The 18,820-nt window shown below is 38.8% G+C and overlaps 1 protein-coding gene and 1 long non-coding RNA gene across 2 annotated transcripts; one reads left to right on the top strand and one right to left on the bottom strand.

Annotated features, from left to right (window-relative positions):
* Window positions 1-570: 570 nt before the first annotated feature.
* LOC108362967 (uncharacterized) lies at window positions 571-5,169 on the bottom strand. Its single transcript, XR_001847545.1, has 3 exons — window positions 5,085-5,169; window positions 3,381-3,493; window positions 571-935 (listed from the first exon to the last, which is right to left on the bottom strand). It is a non-coding gene; the product is annotated as an uncharacterized LOC108362967 (long non-coding RNA).
* A 2,730-nt stretch (window positions 5,170-7,899) lies between these two features.
* On the top strand, window positions 7,900-8,885 carry LOC108362966 (uncharacterized). Its single transcript, XM_017616128.1, has 2 exons — window positions 7,900-8,716; window positions 8,784-8,885. The coding sequence occupies exons 1-2, from the start codon at window positions 8,287-8,289 to the stop codon at window positions 8,789-8,791; spliced, it is 438 nt and encodes a 145-aa protein (XP_017471617.1). The 5' UTR covers window positions 7,900-8,286; the 3' UTR covers window positions 8,792-8,885.
* The last annotated feature ends 9,935 nt before the right edge of the window (window positions 8,886-18,820 follow it).

Below are 18,820 nucleotides of genomic sequence, written 5' to 3' on the forward strand. Positions count from 1 at the left end.
CTCTAATATCTCTTCGCTGAACTTTGTGAAGGATAAGTCGCTGACATTTTCAGCTATGGTCAACGCTCAACCAGCTTGGCTATCACTTTAAGCATCGCTCCCACTCCACTCCCGGAGTAATTTTTGGTATCCATGAATGCATTCCTGAATAAATCCAAGCTCATTGCACAGCAGCCTACTGCAGCTAGAGCATGACTCCTCCAATGGAGTCCCCCAATTGATACATGGTGAAAGGGTAACATCTTGCGCAACCGCCTCATCAGCCTGCCCGCATATCTCACTATCTCCCTCCCTCTCACTCTCGCATAGCAGGCATATGGAATGCGTGGTTGGCTTGATGTGCACCTATACACCATTCGGACTCATTGAGCTCGATACATAAACATGGCAAATCGAGCTGAACGAGCCCGAATGGTGTATAGGTGCACATCAAGCCAACCACGCACTCCATATGCCTGCTATGCGAGAGTGAGATATGCGGGCAGGCTGATGAAGCGGTAGCGCAAGATGTGACCCTTTTACCATGTATCAATTGGGGGACTCCGTAGGCTGCTGTGCAATGAACTGGGATTTATTCAGGGATGCATTCATGCAGAGCCCCAGTGGGGCTTGTAAGCCGTAGCTTACTACCATACCAAAAATTACTCCGGGAGTGGAATGGGAGCGATGCTTAAAGCACCGTGTGATACCCAAGCTGGTTGAGCGTTGACCATCGTGATAAGCCAAGCAGGTTTAGCGTTGACCATTGTGATGACCCAAGCTGGGTTAGCATTGACCATTGTGATGAGCCAAGCTGGGTTAGCATTGACCATGCTGGAATAGCTTTTTCGCTGAATTTCAATTCCATCTGTTCCCACCCCACGAATGAATTATCTTTGGTAATTTTAAGTTATGCTTTCCTCATATAATTTTGGTTAGAGTTTCACCACTGAATTCTGTAGAAAAAAAAAAAATTTATTTTTTTAAGTAATTAATATTTATAATCGCTATTTGCACTACGTAACCTTCAGCATTTTTAGTCAAGCATTGTCAAAAAATTATTAAAAATATATAAGTGCAAAACTGTAACATATGCCTTAATTTACATTTTTGTCTGCTGGTTTTATTATTGTTGTTGGATTGACTTCAAATCTTTATGAGAGAGGGAGTAGGCGTGTACCAATAAGAATATACAACAAAAGTATGAATGTCGTTAGAACTTGGGAAGATAGCGGTGGCTGAAATAAAAAGTGTTACATGTTACAGTTTTGCTCGACATTGTACTTACGCTTTTAACCGCCTGCCAAAAAGGAGGTTACCAATTCGTCGGAATTATTTCTATTTCGATAATTTTTTTTTATAGGAAAGATGGTATCTCATGCATGGTCCCATACTAATCTGATTTAGTTCCGATCACTGGGTACTGAAGAAACTTACGGTACTCCTAAGTTTTTATGAGTATTGAATCTGTTTTTTTGTTTAAAAGTTAGTTATACATGTTATCCATCTGGGTAGAGAATTTGGTTCGACAGGAGCGAACATAAAGGGTGAACACACCAAAACTGCGACGCTTAGAAATTACTACCAGAAACAAACTAGAAGGCTTTGAAATTATTTGTTCTTGTATTATATAACTTGGAAGTTTAGATGTTATTAAAATGTCAAAATATTAGTTATTATTTGCTCCATATGCAAGTGATCGGTATTTTCATCGCACACGCGCCACCATTTCTGCACGACTGCATCATCGACTTTACGCGATGCGCACAACTACTATGTTTTGCACTCTTCAATATTTTTCACTGTTTCAACTGTTTTCTGCAAGATTTATTTGACAATTGGCCAATATTCCCCAATAGGACGTGGCTCTGGGCTATTGGGTAGATTGCAGTCGTGAGGTACNCTTTGACAATTGACCAATATTCCCCAATAGGACGTGGCTCTGGGCTATTGGGTGGATTGCAGTCGTGAGGTACAAAATTGATGTTATTTGCATTATACCACGGCAATGTGTCCTTGGCATAGTGGCAGGTTGCCATGTCCGCCTAGAACAGTGGCCTACTCCTTATCTGTTGATAAACGACTGAAACGCCTTTTGAGGCACTCATCCCGATAAACTTGATCATTCATTGTCCCGGATGGGAAAAAGGGCTACTCTTACGGCCACAGGATCAAATAGCTTGCCAAACCATGTGGTTTTTTGGAAATTCGGACTTCATTTTCAGCTTACAACTTTCAGGGGCATCTTGACGACTTGCACCAGTATACAAATCTTGACCTGCAATATATTTTGAATTTTTATAGCAGTAGGTTTCGTAGTCCATAACAATGCAGTTTTATTTTTTAATTTAGAATTCATACATCTTCCGAATGCAGGATTTCGCTGTAACATTCTACTTTGCGCCTCGGTCTGGCGCTGTTTGAGCTGTAGAACATCTCAATGAAGCTTTCCGCTTTACCTTTGGACGAAAAACTGCGATCTGCGTACGGGTTTTGCAACATAACGCGACACAATCTTCGGATTTCGCGAAAACGCACTGAGAACCTTCCGAGCACTGTTTTTATCACTTTGACCATGCTAACCCCCGCTCCCTGGTTTTCTCGTAACTGCCAGGCCTTATTTGTACCGATTAAAACCCTGCAAACTGTCGAATAGTGTAATCTTTAATTTTTGAGCAATTTTACGTGTACTTAAGGCCGGATCATTTATAAACTCGTACAAAATGGTTTGTCTCGTTTCTAACTCGGTTGCCATTTTTAACTCAACTAGGAATCAAATTCAAATGAAATTTCTTCTACGTCCAACTAAGGCCATGTGGTCAGCTTATGGTGTTTGAATTTCAAGATATCGAATTCGTTTTGGGTAAGTTATAAGCTTCCCAAAGTGTCGCAGTTTTGGTGTGTTCACCCTTTATTTCTACTCGCCCATTATTTCCAGCGCCGTTCCTCCTACCTGCGCTCGCCGTTGACTCGTTGGAGTGAAAGAGCTCGATTTCGCCGTTGCACCGGCTGTAGGCACTACATTCGCTGTCTTTATTATTTTTCTTATCTCGATTTACTTTTTTATCTTGCACAAACGCAATTAGCGCTAGCAGTAGAAACCGTATTCCCTTTATTTTCTTTCTAAGCTGTGATATGCACTGGATTAGCACTTTACACTACTATATCAAATTGAGGATTTTTCACCATTTTAAGCTAAGTTTTTTTCGCCTTTCGCGCTGAATTCTAATATCTTTTAATCAAACTTAAAACTTTAAATATTTTAATGTTTAAGTTATGCCTTTTTCGGTATAACTTCCTTTACCCTCTTTGCTGAATTTAACCACTTACTCGGAATTCATAATTAGATTATATTTAGTATTTTTGAGTTATATCGTTTTATTACTAATTATTTTTCTTACCTTTTTCGCTGAATTTCAATTCCATCTGTTCCCACCTGACGAATGAATTATCTTTGGTAATTTTAAGTTATACTTTCCTCATGTAATTTTGGTTAGAGTTTCACAACTGAATTCTGTAGAAAAAAAAATATTTTTTTAAAGTAATTGATTTTTAGAATCGCTATTTGAACTACGTAACCTTCAGCATTTTTAGTCTCTGATCCCGGCACATAAGCGCCCGTCAGTTTTTTTTGTTCCCGGTAGATTTTCTATTTCTCATTAAGAAATTAACGTAAAATTATTATTCGTATTACCGCGTGCTTTTTCACCGATGTTCATTTCACCACGTGTAGTTTTGTATTGCCTTGTTTTTTGTGGGCATTCAAACATACTAAAGTTCCACTAAGGCTCCGATTTTTTTGGTTATATTTTTTGTTAAACAAATTTTAGTGTAATAGCTTCAGTTTTTATTCACCGGTTTTTGTCCTGCGGGTAGACGTAGTCGCGTGGAACTGATCGCTGACTCGCTACTAATCCACTAGTACTAATGAGTGAACTCGATTAAGAATCATTTCCATTCAGCATTTATCATCACTGAATTATATATGTATGTATTTTTTTTGGCATTTGCTCTCCCGATGCTGGTACCAACGTCCACGGAGTGAACCGGTTAGTGACATTTCAGTGAACTATTCATATTATTATAGCTAAACATACATATGCACATATACTAGTTTTTTTTGCAACCGTATGAACAAAAAAAACGGGGAGATAACCTGTACTTAGGTGTACTAGTTTATGCAAAATTAATAAATATCTAAAGGTTACCATAAAGTAGGTTTAAGTTAGATATAACGGGTGATTTTTTTGAGGTTAGGATTTTCATGCATTAGTATTTGACAGATCACGTGGGATTTCAGACATGGTGTCAAAGAGAAAGATGCTCAGTATGCTTTGACATTTCATCATGAATAGACTTACTAACGAGCAACGCTTGCAAATCATTGAATTTTATTACCAAAATCAGTGTTCGGTTCGAAATGTGTTTCGCAAACCCAATTGCTGCGAACGGCGACGAATCGACATTTCACGGTCTTCAGCAACACTCTCAGAAACAGACGCAATATTCTCTTCTGTACGCACTGTACGCATTCGTGTGGTTGGTTTAATGTCCAATAAAGTAAACTGATTAATNTAAGCTTCCCAAAGTGTCGCAGTTTTGGTGTGTTCACCCTTTATTTCTACTCGCCCATTATTTCCAGCGCCGTTCCTCCTACCTGCGCTCGCCGTTGACTCGTTGGAGTGAAAGAGCTCGATTTCGCCGTTGCACCGGCTGTAGGCACTACATTCGCTGTCTTTATTATTTTTCTTATCTCGATTTACTTTTTTATCTTGCACAAACGCAATTAGCGCTAGCAGTAGAAACCGTATTCCCTTTATTTTCTTTCTAAGCTGTGATATGCACTGGATTAGCACTTTACACTACTATATCAAATTGAGGATTTTTCACCATTTTAAGCTAAGTTTTTTTCGCCTTTCGCGCTGAATTCTAATATCTTTTAATCAAACTTAAAACTTTAAATATTTTAATGTTTAAGTTATGCCTTTTTCGGTATAACTTCCTTTACCCTCTTTGCTGAATTTAACCACTTACTCGGAATTCATAATTAGATTATATTTAGTATTTTTGAGTTATATCGTTTTATTACTAATTATTTTTCTTACCTTTTTCGCTGAATTTCAATTCCATCTGTTCCCACCTGACGAATGAATTATCTTTGGTAATTTTAAGTTATACTTTCCTCATGTAATTTTGGTTAGAGTTTNCGAACCGAACACTGATTTTGGTAATAAAATTCAATGATTTGCAAGCGTTGCTCGTTAGTAAGTCTATTCATGATGAAATGTCAAAGCATACTGAGCATCTTTCTCTTTGACACCATGTCTGAAATCCCACGTGATCTGTCAAATACTAATGCATGAAAATCCTAACCTCAAAAAAATCACCCGTTACGTGTGTCATAGTAGCACAGAGTTTTCACCTTTGGAATATATATCCACTAGTAGTTTAGCGGAATAGTATAGTGGGTAGTTGATCACTATGAAGGACGGGCGACTGACTTGACATGACGATTTGACGTACGAACTACGGCCAGGAAAGGGAACTCCACTCGCGTGGTCGGAGCCTCAGTGGAGTTCAAGGCTGTTGTCTCTTAACACACAGATGGGGTGGGATGGCTCCACCTGACAGGACAGTCTTCTACCGCTATCTCTGAATCTGTTTCTCTATAGTTACGTGTCTTATTTCTTTTCCCAGGCATGATATTGTTTTTTTGTTGGTGGCCGACGAGCTCAAGCCGGGCTGCCAGTATGCCTAACCTGCCACCGCTCCCTCCCAGAACAAGCAGAACCACAACAATGGCACCCAACGTGCAATAGCTCAACATCGTTTCTTTATAGATTTCGTAAATTACCTGTACTATCCATTTAAATCTGCTTACTCTTCTTTATCTTTTCTACTTCGATCAATTTTCTTTTTTTTCTTCTTCGGACAGTGTAGGCTTCTATTGGACAGCTTCACCTAGGCTCGGACCATGGTGAATGTGTATAGTAGATAACAGGGGGGTAGGTATGTTGATCTTGCCTTGGGAGTACCTTTACGAACTTTCAAAAGTTTGAACAAGAGATATCCTAATGCAAGACAACAGATGTTTCAATCAAATACTTTATTTGTTTCTATATAGAAGCCGATGGCAGGCTACCCATGAGTAGGTTGCGGCAACTGGCTCTTGTGAGGTTTGCTACACGGTTTCAAGGGGGTATGGGGTAGTTTATATTAATTTAAATTGGACGCGTTCGCAGCTACAAAGGCCCAGGTCAATTATAGCTTGAAGGGGCGCGTCTAACCGAATGGGGAATTTATATGACATTGACTTGAACCGATACAGTCCGAGGGCACCCCACACCAATACTATTATCCTACAAAAAAAGGAAAAGGTTTGAAGGTAAAGTTCACGTATTTATTCTTTTACTAAGTGCACCTATTAAAGGAATATAAGATTGCCGTAACATATTTTTTTTTCTTCTATTTATCCCTAATTATACTTTCTTTATATTTTACCTGAGTTTATGAATTATCACGTTTATTATTATTTTGCTTTTTTTATCTACATATGTATATACATACGTAGGTACATATATATATATATTTTTTTTATTTATTTTTTTTCTTTTCTTTGCGTTTGGTGAAGGTGGTTTATTAGTTAAGATATTTCTGAAGTGAAAAAAGGGATATACATACATACTGGCACATACACATGCATAAACGCTTATGGCTCAGTTATGCATACTTAGTAATACTTCTGCTTAAACTTGTACCACATGGCCAACACAAAGCTGATTATACTCCACATAGCGCATGCAATCTGGCATCTTCATCAGCTGTCTTTGAGCTGTCATTTTATTCTGGATTTTTCATTAATAGTAAAATGCCGATTAGCGTATGAGCAAATAAATTTCAGCAATCAGTGATTCTTTTGGTGATATTAAAAACTAATTTCCGCAAACTTGGATGCAGTCTTTTCTTGACTTTTTACTCCTAAACGTTCTTCGCATCTACAAACGACGGCAGAAATCAAGAAGAATCCGTCGCTGGGCAGTTCACCCAATCAATAAGGACCGAAGACCCAACGGGTACTTCATCAAAGTTTTCCTGAAAGCCAAGGAGGAAGATGATAAGTTGTTCGGTTTGGCCAGGATGAGGCGTACAATATACGACATGCTTCTGAATTTGGTGGGCCAATTCCTTCAAAACCCCAAGCAGCAAGTTAGGCCCGAAGAGCGTCTAGCAATAACAATAATATATATATATTTATATTTATATATTCATTTATTTATTTAATATTATATTGAAACCATTAGTGCATTAAGATGTAATCTTTACTTGCACAATGATACAAACAAATTGCAAAAAATAAAATAAAAAGTACAGATAATAATTAATATTACAATATAGATTAAGGTAATGTATACGTTGAATTACAAATCATATATTCTAAAATAAAACAAAGGTAAGCTTATTCACTATTCTTGATCACGCTTGGAAGAAAAAAAGTTAAATACGAGTTTTTGAAGTTGCCTATGTGCAACGCGTTCTTCAAGGACAGTGGAAGGGAGTTCCAGAGCCTTACCGCATTAATAAAAAACAGTCTTGAAGTGCATAAATTGTTAATGTAAGTAAAAACCTATTTTTACACATTCCAGGGATTGAATAAATGTATTGTAAGTTATTTTTAGTTTTTTTAAACCAAATACAATTGAAACCAATCATTCAAATCCTCTCACATTGCACATTTGTAGTTTACTATAATGTTTTACTTCTTTAATAATCGGTGTAATTATTGCTTCCATACACAAATTGGGTAAAACTACTGTACGCAATATTGTGTGTGTGAGGTGATATGGACCGCTTTGTCCCCGACATACCTCAGCGAACCGACTACATCACAATACGTGCACATTGCGCGAGATTTCCTGAAGCTCTGGAATATGCCAAATTGTGTCGGAGCTGTCGATGGGAAACATATTGCCATCACATGCCCCAACAATTCAGGGTCATTATACTACAACTATAGAAAATTTTTAGCATAGTACTTATGGCTACCTGTGATGCAAAATATACTTTTACTTCTGCTTATATTGGAAGTTACGGTGGACAAAGCGATGGAGGTAACATAGATTTTACAACTTTTGACATTTACTGACTTTATTTAAATTTAAAGGTGTTTTCCAACAAGCCGCTTTTGGACGCTCACTCCTTCAAAACCGTTTGCCTTTACCTCCAAAAACTCCTTTGTGGAATGGCTCCAGGCTGGATTTCCCTCATTTTTTTGTTGGCGATGCAGCATTCCCTTTAAAGGAAAATTTAATGCGGCCGTATCCAGGGACTCAACTACTGCAAAGCAAAACCATTTTTAATTATCGACTATCGCGAGCCCGTCGAGTTATTGAAAATAGCTTTGGAATTTTGACTGCTCGCTGTCGTATTTTGCGTAAAACAATTGAATGTTCCCCGGATAATAGTGAGAAAATTGTTTTAGGATGCCTCGTCCTCCACAACTTCATCATGCTAAATGACCATCAACGTTGGTATTGTCCTGATGACTTTGTTGATACGGACAACGCGGACGAATCCTCAGAAAATGGACGATGGCGTCTTGATCACGAGAACTCAGGAGGTCCATTACCATCGATTACATCATCTCGGCGAAACGACTACGACTGCATTCCGTCTCAGAGATGTCTTAGCAGATTATTTACAAAATCAAGGGGCAGTTCCATTTCAAATGAACAGATAAGTTAGTATCAATTATTTTATTAAACTTTTATTTATATTCTAAAAATTCAATATATTTTTGATTGCAGATTTCTAAGCTAAAGCTGAAGCGTCGGGCAAAGCTATGTTTTCGCAAGATATGGAAAGTTTTTTATTCAAATTTATTTTCGATAATTTTTTATAAAAATATAGTTCATACTACACCAAAAAACAACAAAATAAAATCTATAAACTTTGTGCAAAACTTAGGAAAATTTAATAAATTTGCAACTTTTTATTTAGATTTTTTAGAAAAATTAAAAGTATGCAGTTTTACGAGTAAAGCCCATTCAATTCTAGTATAACAAAGTGCAAGGTTAAAGATTTTTTTTTAGTGAAAGGTGCTGCTCATTTTCTCCATACAATAAATAATTATTAATTATAATTGTCGATCATACTTTATATGGAAGAACCGGCGTGAAAAAATTGCCAAAAATTAACCCGATTTTCTAGCAACTTCAACCTTGCACTTTGTTATACTAGAATTGAATGGACTTTAAAACTGCATACTTTTAATTTTACTGAAAAATCTAAATAAAAAGTTGCAAATTTATTGAATTTTCCTGAGTTTTGCACAAAGTTTATAGATTTTATTTTTATGTTTTTTTGGTGTAGTATGAACTATATTTGAAATTTTGATGAGAATTTTTTTAAGTTTGAGTTAAGTTTTAATTTTTGTGAACATCGTGCAATTTTTTTAATTTTTATTTCTGTGGTTTCTGTTATACATAGATCGCACTATATTTTAAATGAAAATTCTTAAAAATAAATCAACATAAGCTGCAAATAATATCATTTTGAAATTTGTTGCAAATGATATGTCCGATACTGTATTTAGTAAACTTTAGTAAACGCTTTTAGACCTTTATGAATCCCTCAATTATTAAAGTATTATTAAATTTACACTATTTGCTGTGTAGCACTTTGAAATACATATGTATCTACATACATAAAATTTAAAGCTGAAATACAAAGACCATATATTTAAAACGTTATAAAAATACTTTTATTTATATTAGGTACAAAACAAATTACAAGACAAGAATTCATATATGTAAGTAAATGAAATACGTACATGTATGTATATACAGTTACCCACAAAATAATAGGAGTGCGATCTTTTGATCATTTTTGAGATTTTTTTTTGGTTGAAGGTGTTTCGCATTTTTTCCATACAAAGTATGTTCGACTCTTTCTCTTATATGGAAGACACTGCCATAAAAAAAAAAAAAATTCTCAAAAATCACCGGGCTTTTTTACCAACTTGAGACTTGCACTTCGTTACACTAGAATTAAATGGGCTATAAATCTGCATACCAAAATTGTTAAAATTCTGATTAAAAAGTTTGAAATTTTGGTTAAATTTGTATACAAAGTTTTAAATTCGACTTTACATGGTGTTTGTTGAATAACACGCTACACTTTTATAAACAAATAATATTTAAATAAACAAAAAAGAAATAGTCAAAACTGGTCAAAAGATCGCACTCTATTATTTTGCGGATAACAAACAAAACAATAAACGTTACAAATTAACTTTACTTCAGGTACCGTTTTTTTTTTTTAAGAAAATACATTACTACTTCATTTACATACATAACAATGCAAAGCATTTAAAAACATTATGTTAACAACATTTCAATAACCTGTAAAGTATTGTGAAAATCGTGTTGATAAACGTTTTGGTTACTTTGTTAGCAGTTCGAAAAAAATCTAAAATAGCGAGCAAAAATGAGCAAATAGTATTTTTTCGTACAATATTCATAATGTTTGTTGTAGAATGAACTTTGTATGTTTTGCTTTATAGTTTTTGGAAATATTTGTTCACTTGAAATTCGCGATAGGGCCGATTATGAATATTGTACAAAAAAGACTGTATTACGATTTGACATTAGTCGTCAGGCTCTAATTTTAATGCCATCACAGCATTTGTGATTATTTGGATCGCTTTCGCCTGCTTCCTTTCATTCATCCCGCCAATAGATGCTACAATCATCTGGCCAAACGACCGCAAAGTTTTGTTCTCCGCCAATCGGTCCTTCTGCACCTCTTTAAACAGCTGGCAAACTTCACTAAACTCGCCGTCGTCACTCTGATCCCGCCGCTTTCTTTTTTTAAATATATTAGGCGTCGACGCCACGGGATCGCCTGAATATCTTTCAGGGTACCCTTCTTCGTTCTCATCTGCCAACGGAAGCAGAAGCGGCGATTGCGGAGATTGCTCAGACAGCGTGCTTCCATAGCTTGTGTCCAGAATATTTATAGTGCATCGAGTGCTGAAAATCGGGCATTCTATCAGTAACTATACTAAAGTAAAAGAAACCAAACTACTTACGGTCTTGGTGCTATGAACGGCTTAAGGAAAGCCATATTGGTTGAGAAGTGCCAGGTCGGCTGCGAAGCCGGCGCACTTCCTGACGGGGCGTCAAGCTTCCGCAATTCGCGGGTATATCGCTCACGTAGTGAAATCCAGCGCTTGGTACACTGCTCTTCTAAAAACGTAAAAGGATATTGTTCATACAACTCCAATTTAGGATTTTTACACAAGCCTGTCGCGCCAAGCTCCCGCGATATTGCAGCCCAAGCCGCCAACTTCTTTGCTGGCAACCTGGAGCCCACGCAGGTTTTATTGTACAGGACTTCATTGTCACGCACCAAGTCAATCAACCGCTCCTCGTCAATCATTCTGAAAATGACAAAAGTATCATTTAATAAACGAAAATTTAGCTTTTATTTAACAAATAATGCTTACTTTTTGTCAAAATCCAAAAAAGCGCCAAGCGTCTGTGCTTGATTAAATGTCAAGTGTGTGAAGAGAATTGTCAAAATCAAGTAAACAAACGCAAGTGGCATCACTAATATTAAATCTCACTTGGACTTTCCGTAGAAAATCAAAATTCAACAGACTTGCAAGTAAAGTTATGTTCGATTAGGTGTTGGCTAATCACTTTTACAGAAAATTCATTAAACAGAATCGTTATGTGACACTTCTCAAGTCAAGTCAAGTGAAGACAAGTATGCATAACTGAGGCATTATAGGTACAATTGATTGAAGTTTTTCAATTTTGTTGTTTCTTTGTTTCTTTGCTAAAGATAAATACTTAGATTTTAATTGAATCACTGAATACTGAAGAATATTTGGATTTTTGGTTGATTTGTTTGTGGAATTTTTCACTTTTTTGGCGACTGCGTTCGGAAATTTTACTAAAAAAAATAATAATAATAATAATAATATCCGCGGTTAGCGTCGAATTAGTTTTTTTTTACGAGTGAATGGAGAATCGTGAGAATAGTGAAGATACGCGGAGGACAGGCTTGGGAATTATAGCATGTGATAGGAGAGTTACTCGTAGCATTGCTAGAGCACTTGAAAACCAGGTTGTAGGATCCATATCAACGCAAATCGATACAGGTATCGAACATGCAATATATTTTCTCCCAACGGATTTTTTCAATCGTTGCTCGGCCAGAGTATTTGGGCGGTTGAGTACAGAGGTAGAACCGCGACCAGGCTGTAACATCACGAACAAAATAATAATAAACACGTCCGATAACTCACTGAGTTTCTCAAGAAAGTTGGAGGGGGTGTTAGAAATGTCGGAAGAAGAAACGGAGCGTAATGACATGGTTGAAGGTGCCGTGGGCGGAGAACGAACTCAAGCTACACAGGAGGCCGGAGTTGGAAGTCAGGGTGTTGCAGCTGAACCCATGACAAACCGTGTTGACCAGTTAGGGCAGATGATGACGCTAATAATGCAACAAAACCGTGCCATGGACAAATGCATGGACGAGATGAGAAAGATGAGGACAGACGTTTCACAGCTTAGTCACAGAGTTGCGGACGTAGAGGCATCGATGCATGCCCCTTTTGCTCCCCCTGCCCCGCCAACAACGTCAACACCAGGTCAAGATAGAGAGGGAGATAACAATATAGATAGAACAGGGCCCATAAGTTCAGAACGATACGTTAATAGGAAAAAGGTATATTTGGATCGCTTGGAACGAATGAGGGACCAATATAAACTTCCTTTCGAACAATTGTTTGCTGACTTCCACTGCTTGGTGACCGGGAATGCGCTAAAATGGTATTGGCAGATCCTGGAAGATCACGCAGAGGACAAAGACTTCGGCTATTTTGAATTAAAGTCTGAATTAGTGTCTCAGTTCAAATCAGCAGATTCGGATTATGAAGTAATTAAAGAGATAATGCAGAGAAAAAAAAATTCACAGGAAACGTTCGAAGAATCCTATTCCGAGGTCCATGACCTCACATTCCCTCCCAGAAAGAAAATCCCCGAAGCCGAGCTTGTGAAAATAATCAAAGGAAACCTTAAGCCATATTTGGCAAATTTGACCTTTGCAACTAGAACAGAGACATTAGCAGAACTCAAGAGTGAGTGCAAGCGAGCTGAAAAATTAATTAAAGAAAACAGAACCAGAAACAGGATAGTAAGCGAATTAGGGGCTAGAGATTGCAAATGGGAAAAAGAAAGTGAGTTGGCAGAAAACATAAGGTTGGAAGCTCTTAATAGAGATAGCAGGAATCGCAAAAAGTATTGGTAGCGTGCCTGGTACCGCCAATCCTCGTGAACCGTCAAAATCCAAGTCCACATCCTTTAATCCCAATCCTCATGGTGGTAGTATGTCCCAAATTGTTAGTAGCGTCCTAAGTCAAATGTTTTGCTCTTCACCCTTCCACCTCATGTTATGCTTCGCTTGTGGGATGCCGGTGGAGTTCTACATAAAGAACCTGGCAGAAGCAGCAAAGGATAACAAATGTAAATCGTTGTTCCATAGTATGAAATGTTTTGCTTGTGGTGATGATGCGTCCTTTTGTGTTTTCAAGCCCGAGGCGGAAAACCGGGCCCTGGCGGAGATGGCCGGGCACTCTACCCAGAATCAGAAGCCCCCGGAAACTTAGGTAATAGTAAAGAAGAAGTCAGAAAGTAAAGATTTTGAGGCATCAGGGTGTAAGGAATGAAAATTGTAAAGTTGATAGCTAGGGAGAATCTGTTTTTGTTCGAAAATTTTGCACGAGAGAAAAAAGTAAGATGATGAAGTTAGGAAGAGAATTTTTATGGAAGAGGTGACATCTAAGCGGAAGGGTAGGAGTTACAGAAAGATCCAAAAGATGAGGGAAAAACATCGAACGCTTTGAAGAATACGGCAAAAAATCGTTGCCACTATAGTGACCCTCAAAGGTGATAATCTTTTTTTGCGCGCACGAACATTGGCGGGCACGAGGTCCTGGCATTGTTAGATTCGGAAGCATGTGCCAGCTGCCTTAGCAAAGGAGCAACAAGGTTTCTAAAGGGAATGGAAGACCGTATAACGCATCTTGACGGGCAGAACATCCGCACCGCAAACGGTGGCGAGACGCTAGTAGTGGGCGTGATAACACTTCCGATCATTTGGGATGGAATAACAAAGGAATTAGAATTCCTTATAGTGCGCTAACTCAAGAAGTGTACTTAGGAATTGATTTTTGGCGTGTCTTCCAAATGAACGTAGTTAGTAAAGGAATTAATGAACGCACACGTGATATGGTTGTTTCAGAGCTCGCACCACCCGAGTGTGACCTCACATTTGATGCGCTGCAGCACACCCTTTCTACAGCGCATAATTATGTGTTAGAAAAAGTGAAATCCGAATTTCCATCATTCGCCCAGTTTGGGTTAGGTAGGACTGATATAGAGGAGCAAGTGATCGAAATAGTGGATGAAAATGTTCCCGTCAAACAAAGACACTACCCGATCTCACCTGCTATTCAGAAGCTAGTATTTGCCGAATTAGATAGAATGTTCAGCATGGGCGTTATTGAAGAAAGTAATAGCAGCTGGAGCTCGCCAGTTTCACTTGTCATCAAAGGAACAAAAAACCGGCTGTGCTTGGAAGCCAGGAAGGTGAATGAACGGACTATTAAAGACGCATATCCCTTGCCCCATATAGGTGGAATACTTAGCAGGCTGCAGGACACGCACTTCATTTCAGCTATTGACCTAAAAGATGCCTTTTGGCAAATCCCTTTAGAAGAAAATCTAGGGAGAAAACAGCATTCACCGTACCTGGCAGGCCACTATACCAGTTTACAGTTATGCCATTCGGACTATGTAACGCTGTTCAACGTATGTGTCGTCTTATGGACAAGGTCCTTCCGACCGCTTTACGTGAATATGTGTTTCTTTACCTAGATGATTGGTTAGTTTGTTCTGTAGATTTTGAGTCGCACATGTTAATATTGGAAAAGGTCGCTAAGAGTTTGCGTGACGCGAAACTCACGATAAATGTAGAGAAAAGCAAGTTCTGTTTCAAAGAGGCTCGTTATTTAGGTTACGTGGTGGGCGGCGGTTGCATACGTACAGATGCCAACAAAGTTGCAGCGATGAGAGATTTTCCGCAACCAAAGAGCCCGAAGCAGCTCAGGCGGTTTCTGGGCCTGAAAGGGTGGTACCGACGTTTTATTAAAAATTACGCAACCATTGCAGCACCGCTGCAAGACCTTCTCACCAAAGAGAAAATCAAAAGGTTTGACATGACGGACGAAGCTATTGAGGCGTTTGAGCAACTGAAGCAAAGTCTTATTTCCGCAGCGGTTTTGGTGCACCCGGAGTACCATTAACGTTTTTACATTTAATGCGACGCTTCGACGGACGGAGTGGGCGGGGTACTTTTTCAGTTGGACAAGGACGGAAACGAGCGACCGATCGCGTATATGTCGGCGAAGCTGCACGAGGCCCAACGAAACTATAGTGTGACAGAGTTAGAATGCTATGCAGCAGTGCTCAGTGTGAAGCGTTTTCGACCATATGTGGAGGGCCTGCCCTTCACAATTCTAATAGACCACGCTAGCCTTAAATGGTTAATGGGTTAGAAGGACCTAAGCGGTAGACTGGCTAGGTGGAGTCTGAAGCTGCAAGCTTTTAATTTCGATATCCAACACCGCAAGGGAGCACAAAACGTAGTACCCGACACATTCTCACGAATGGATGTTGAGGAAATCAGGTTGGCAGACCGGATAATGGACGTGTGCCTTGACTCACCTTATTTCAAGAGTGCCGAGTACGAAGAACTAAAACAGACCATTACCACGAGACAAGACAAACTACCCGAACTGTGCGTATCGGACGGATATATATACGAACGGACTCAATTTAATAGAGATGAGCTTCAAGAGGACCATACCTGGAATCTTTGGGTGCCTTCCGAGCTGAGGTTGGATTTGGTGGAAGCGGCACATCACTCACCTTCTGCAGGCCACGGTGGAGTCCACAAGACGATTGCCCGTTTGCGTGAGAAGTATTACTGACAGGTTAAGAATTGCGACGTATGCAAAACGATAAGACCCATTATAATTTTCAAAAGCCGCCAATGGGCAAACAACAAATAACTGAGCGACTTTTCCAACGTCTTTACGTCGATTTTATGGGACCCTATCCTCGTATAAAGGATGGAAATGTGTTTATGTTTGTATGTCTAGACCATTTCTCCAAATTTGTTTTCCTTAAGCCTATGCCTCGAGCGATAGCTGCAAAAGTAGTACAGTTCCTCGAAAGAGAGGTTTTTCATGTTTTCGGAGTTCTGGAGTTTGTACATTCGGACAATGGCAAACATTTCGTATCAGAGGTGTTCACCTCTTTCTTGGACAAGTACGGTACGAGGCATATACGAACCGCTTTCTACTCCTCACAAGCAAATGCTGACCAGCGAGTAAATAGGTCGGTATTGCAAATGATAAGGGCTTATATTGGTGAAACTCAGAAAAATTGGGACCAATGTGTCAGGGATGCAGCTTTCCCATTAAGGAGCGCAGTACACTCTGCCACAGAGGAGTCCCCTTACTTTACTGTATACGGAATGCCTATGGTGAAGGACGGCGGATCATATGCAATCTTACGAAGACTGGGGTCGATCAAAGATGTAGAGTGTAGAGTAGAATTACGAGAAGATAAACAGCAACTGATTAGGAGTAAGGTCTTTGACTCCCTGAAGCGAGCGTATGCTAGGGGCGAGAAAATCTACAACACCAGGGCGAAAGAGGTTAAATCCAAAATGGACAGGTGGTATACCGCCGAAATTTTAATTTAATTTTTTATGGGGGACACTCCTGGAAAGAGCATAGGGGTATACCACGCCAAAGATACCTTTGTTGCCTTTTTCGTTTAGTGATCTTAGTGCAGTTCTAGATATTCGCTTGTTATTATTGTTGAAGGTGTCTTAGCGTGCATTTACGTGTATGTCTTTCTTAACGTAGATTCTTGTGTATTATTATTAATTTATTTGGATTTTGTATGTATTTATTTATTTATTTATTTATCTCTACACACGTATATGTTTATTTAGTTATTTATATTTGGTTATCTACCTGACGATTGGTATAGTTACCAGCAACTGTGATATAGTTTTATGGCCTTATTCATAAAAAAGAAAGTAGCGTTAAAAAAGTTTATAAACTGAAAAATGTATAAAAACGTCATTTTATAAAGCTCTTTAAACCTACTTTATTTTTTATGAATAAGGCCATTAGGATAGATACCTGTGATAAAAATTATGACTTCCGACTGTGATGTAGTAATAATAGCGCATGACTGTGATATGGCTTAAAACAAGTTTTCATTAACATGGTATGTAGGAGTAAGTCTACTTATAAGAATGCGAGTCTGTGATATGGCATGTATGTAGTAGTGATGCCCAGTGATAGGTGGGGAATATTAGCAACTGAAATCACAGGGCTGGATGGCAAAGGAACTCAACAGTAGAGATGTGCCCGGCCTTGGGCATGGGTCGACGCCACACGTCGGGTGCAGGATAAGAATGTTGGCAGGCTACGTTAGGAACTCCTTTACGCACACGCTCCATGATGCAGCCACCATCGGCGGGTGTGAGCCTGTAACGAAGCCATTTGGTCAAGAAGCCAAGTGTTTGTTTGTGCGTGTATTCTGCAACCTAAACTATCTCAACCTATACCTACAACCCATATGCAGCGCAGCTGAGTATCTAATACAGCGACGAGCAGAGAGAGCTCTTCCTCTGCACGCGCCTATACAAAATGTATAGAAAGCTTGAAAGAGCTTTGGCCGCGGGCAAGACTGTGCCCATAACCGATCTAATTCTGTCACCGCCTGACCAGTCGCGTTCGATGTACGCGTATTTGGTGTGAATGTTCGATGTCCAACTAGTTGAAATAGAAAGTTCGAAGAGGGACGTGTCAAACCGAACGGCTCGTTTGTGGGTTGTGAAGGAGGATTTTTTTTGTTAAACCTAGATACGATCACCAGCTTAGTAACAAAATTAATAGAAAAATCACAGTTGGTGAAGGCAGTTTAAAGTGCGGAGGTATTAATATTCAGCTTGTTGTTTAGCAATAAACAGTTAGGGGTACTGAATACCGTCAGCCACCGGGACATTCAGCAGTCCAAAAGAAACTACTATTCCCGCCTTGTTCGGGGTAAGCAGGCCTTTTTGATTACATTTATTGATTGTGACGCGTGTAAGAATTGTCCTAAATAAATTGGCATAAGGTGAAAAACAGGAAGATGATGTAATGGACATGCGGGTTTTTATTAGAACAAAAATAAGTTAACTAAAGTAGATTGACTCAACTAAAGTAAATTGAGACGTAATTTTACAAAGGAAAAAATGATATAAATGATACACCTAAGCTGCTAACATAAAATAAGCTGGCCTAATAGGCATAGACTATGAGGATGGGGTGAACAGGAGGGCAAACGTATGCATAAACAAAATAAAATGCAACACTTGAGCATAGATGTGTGGATTCCAAATTTATTGTGGTAAGGTAGCACATAGGACCTCGGGTTTTTTTTGGACCAGTGTACAAGAGCTGCGACATCGCTCATCCCACGGATACGTATTCATATATGGGCATAAATCGAACAGCACCCATAAGAAATACTGGAAAGCGTACACACCCACATACACCCGATTTACATGATTCAAGTACTTGAAAGCAATTCTTGCTCATTCTCTTTTGTGTATTCTATTTGCTTTTACACGTTTCAATTCTGTTGTATTCAAGTTTTTGGTTCTTTAAATGGGAAGCAACGAAAATGCGAAAAGCAAAGCAAGA

This window comes from Rhagoletis zephyria, unplaced genomic scaffold (assembly GCF_001687245.7).
Source record: "Rhagoletis zephyria isolate East Lansing unplaced genomic scaffold, Rhagoletis_zephyria_1.1 Rzeph_scaffold_01154, whole genome shotgun sequence".
NCBI lineage: Eukaryota > Metazoa > Arthropoda > Insecta > Diptera > Tephritidae > Rhagoletis > Rhagoletis zephyria.

Coding starts and splice junctions, on each gene's coding strand:
- LOC108362966 (XM_017616128.1), top strand. CDS start 8,287: ATGCGGCCGTATCCAGGGACTCAACTACTGCAAAGCAAAACCATTTTT.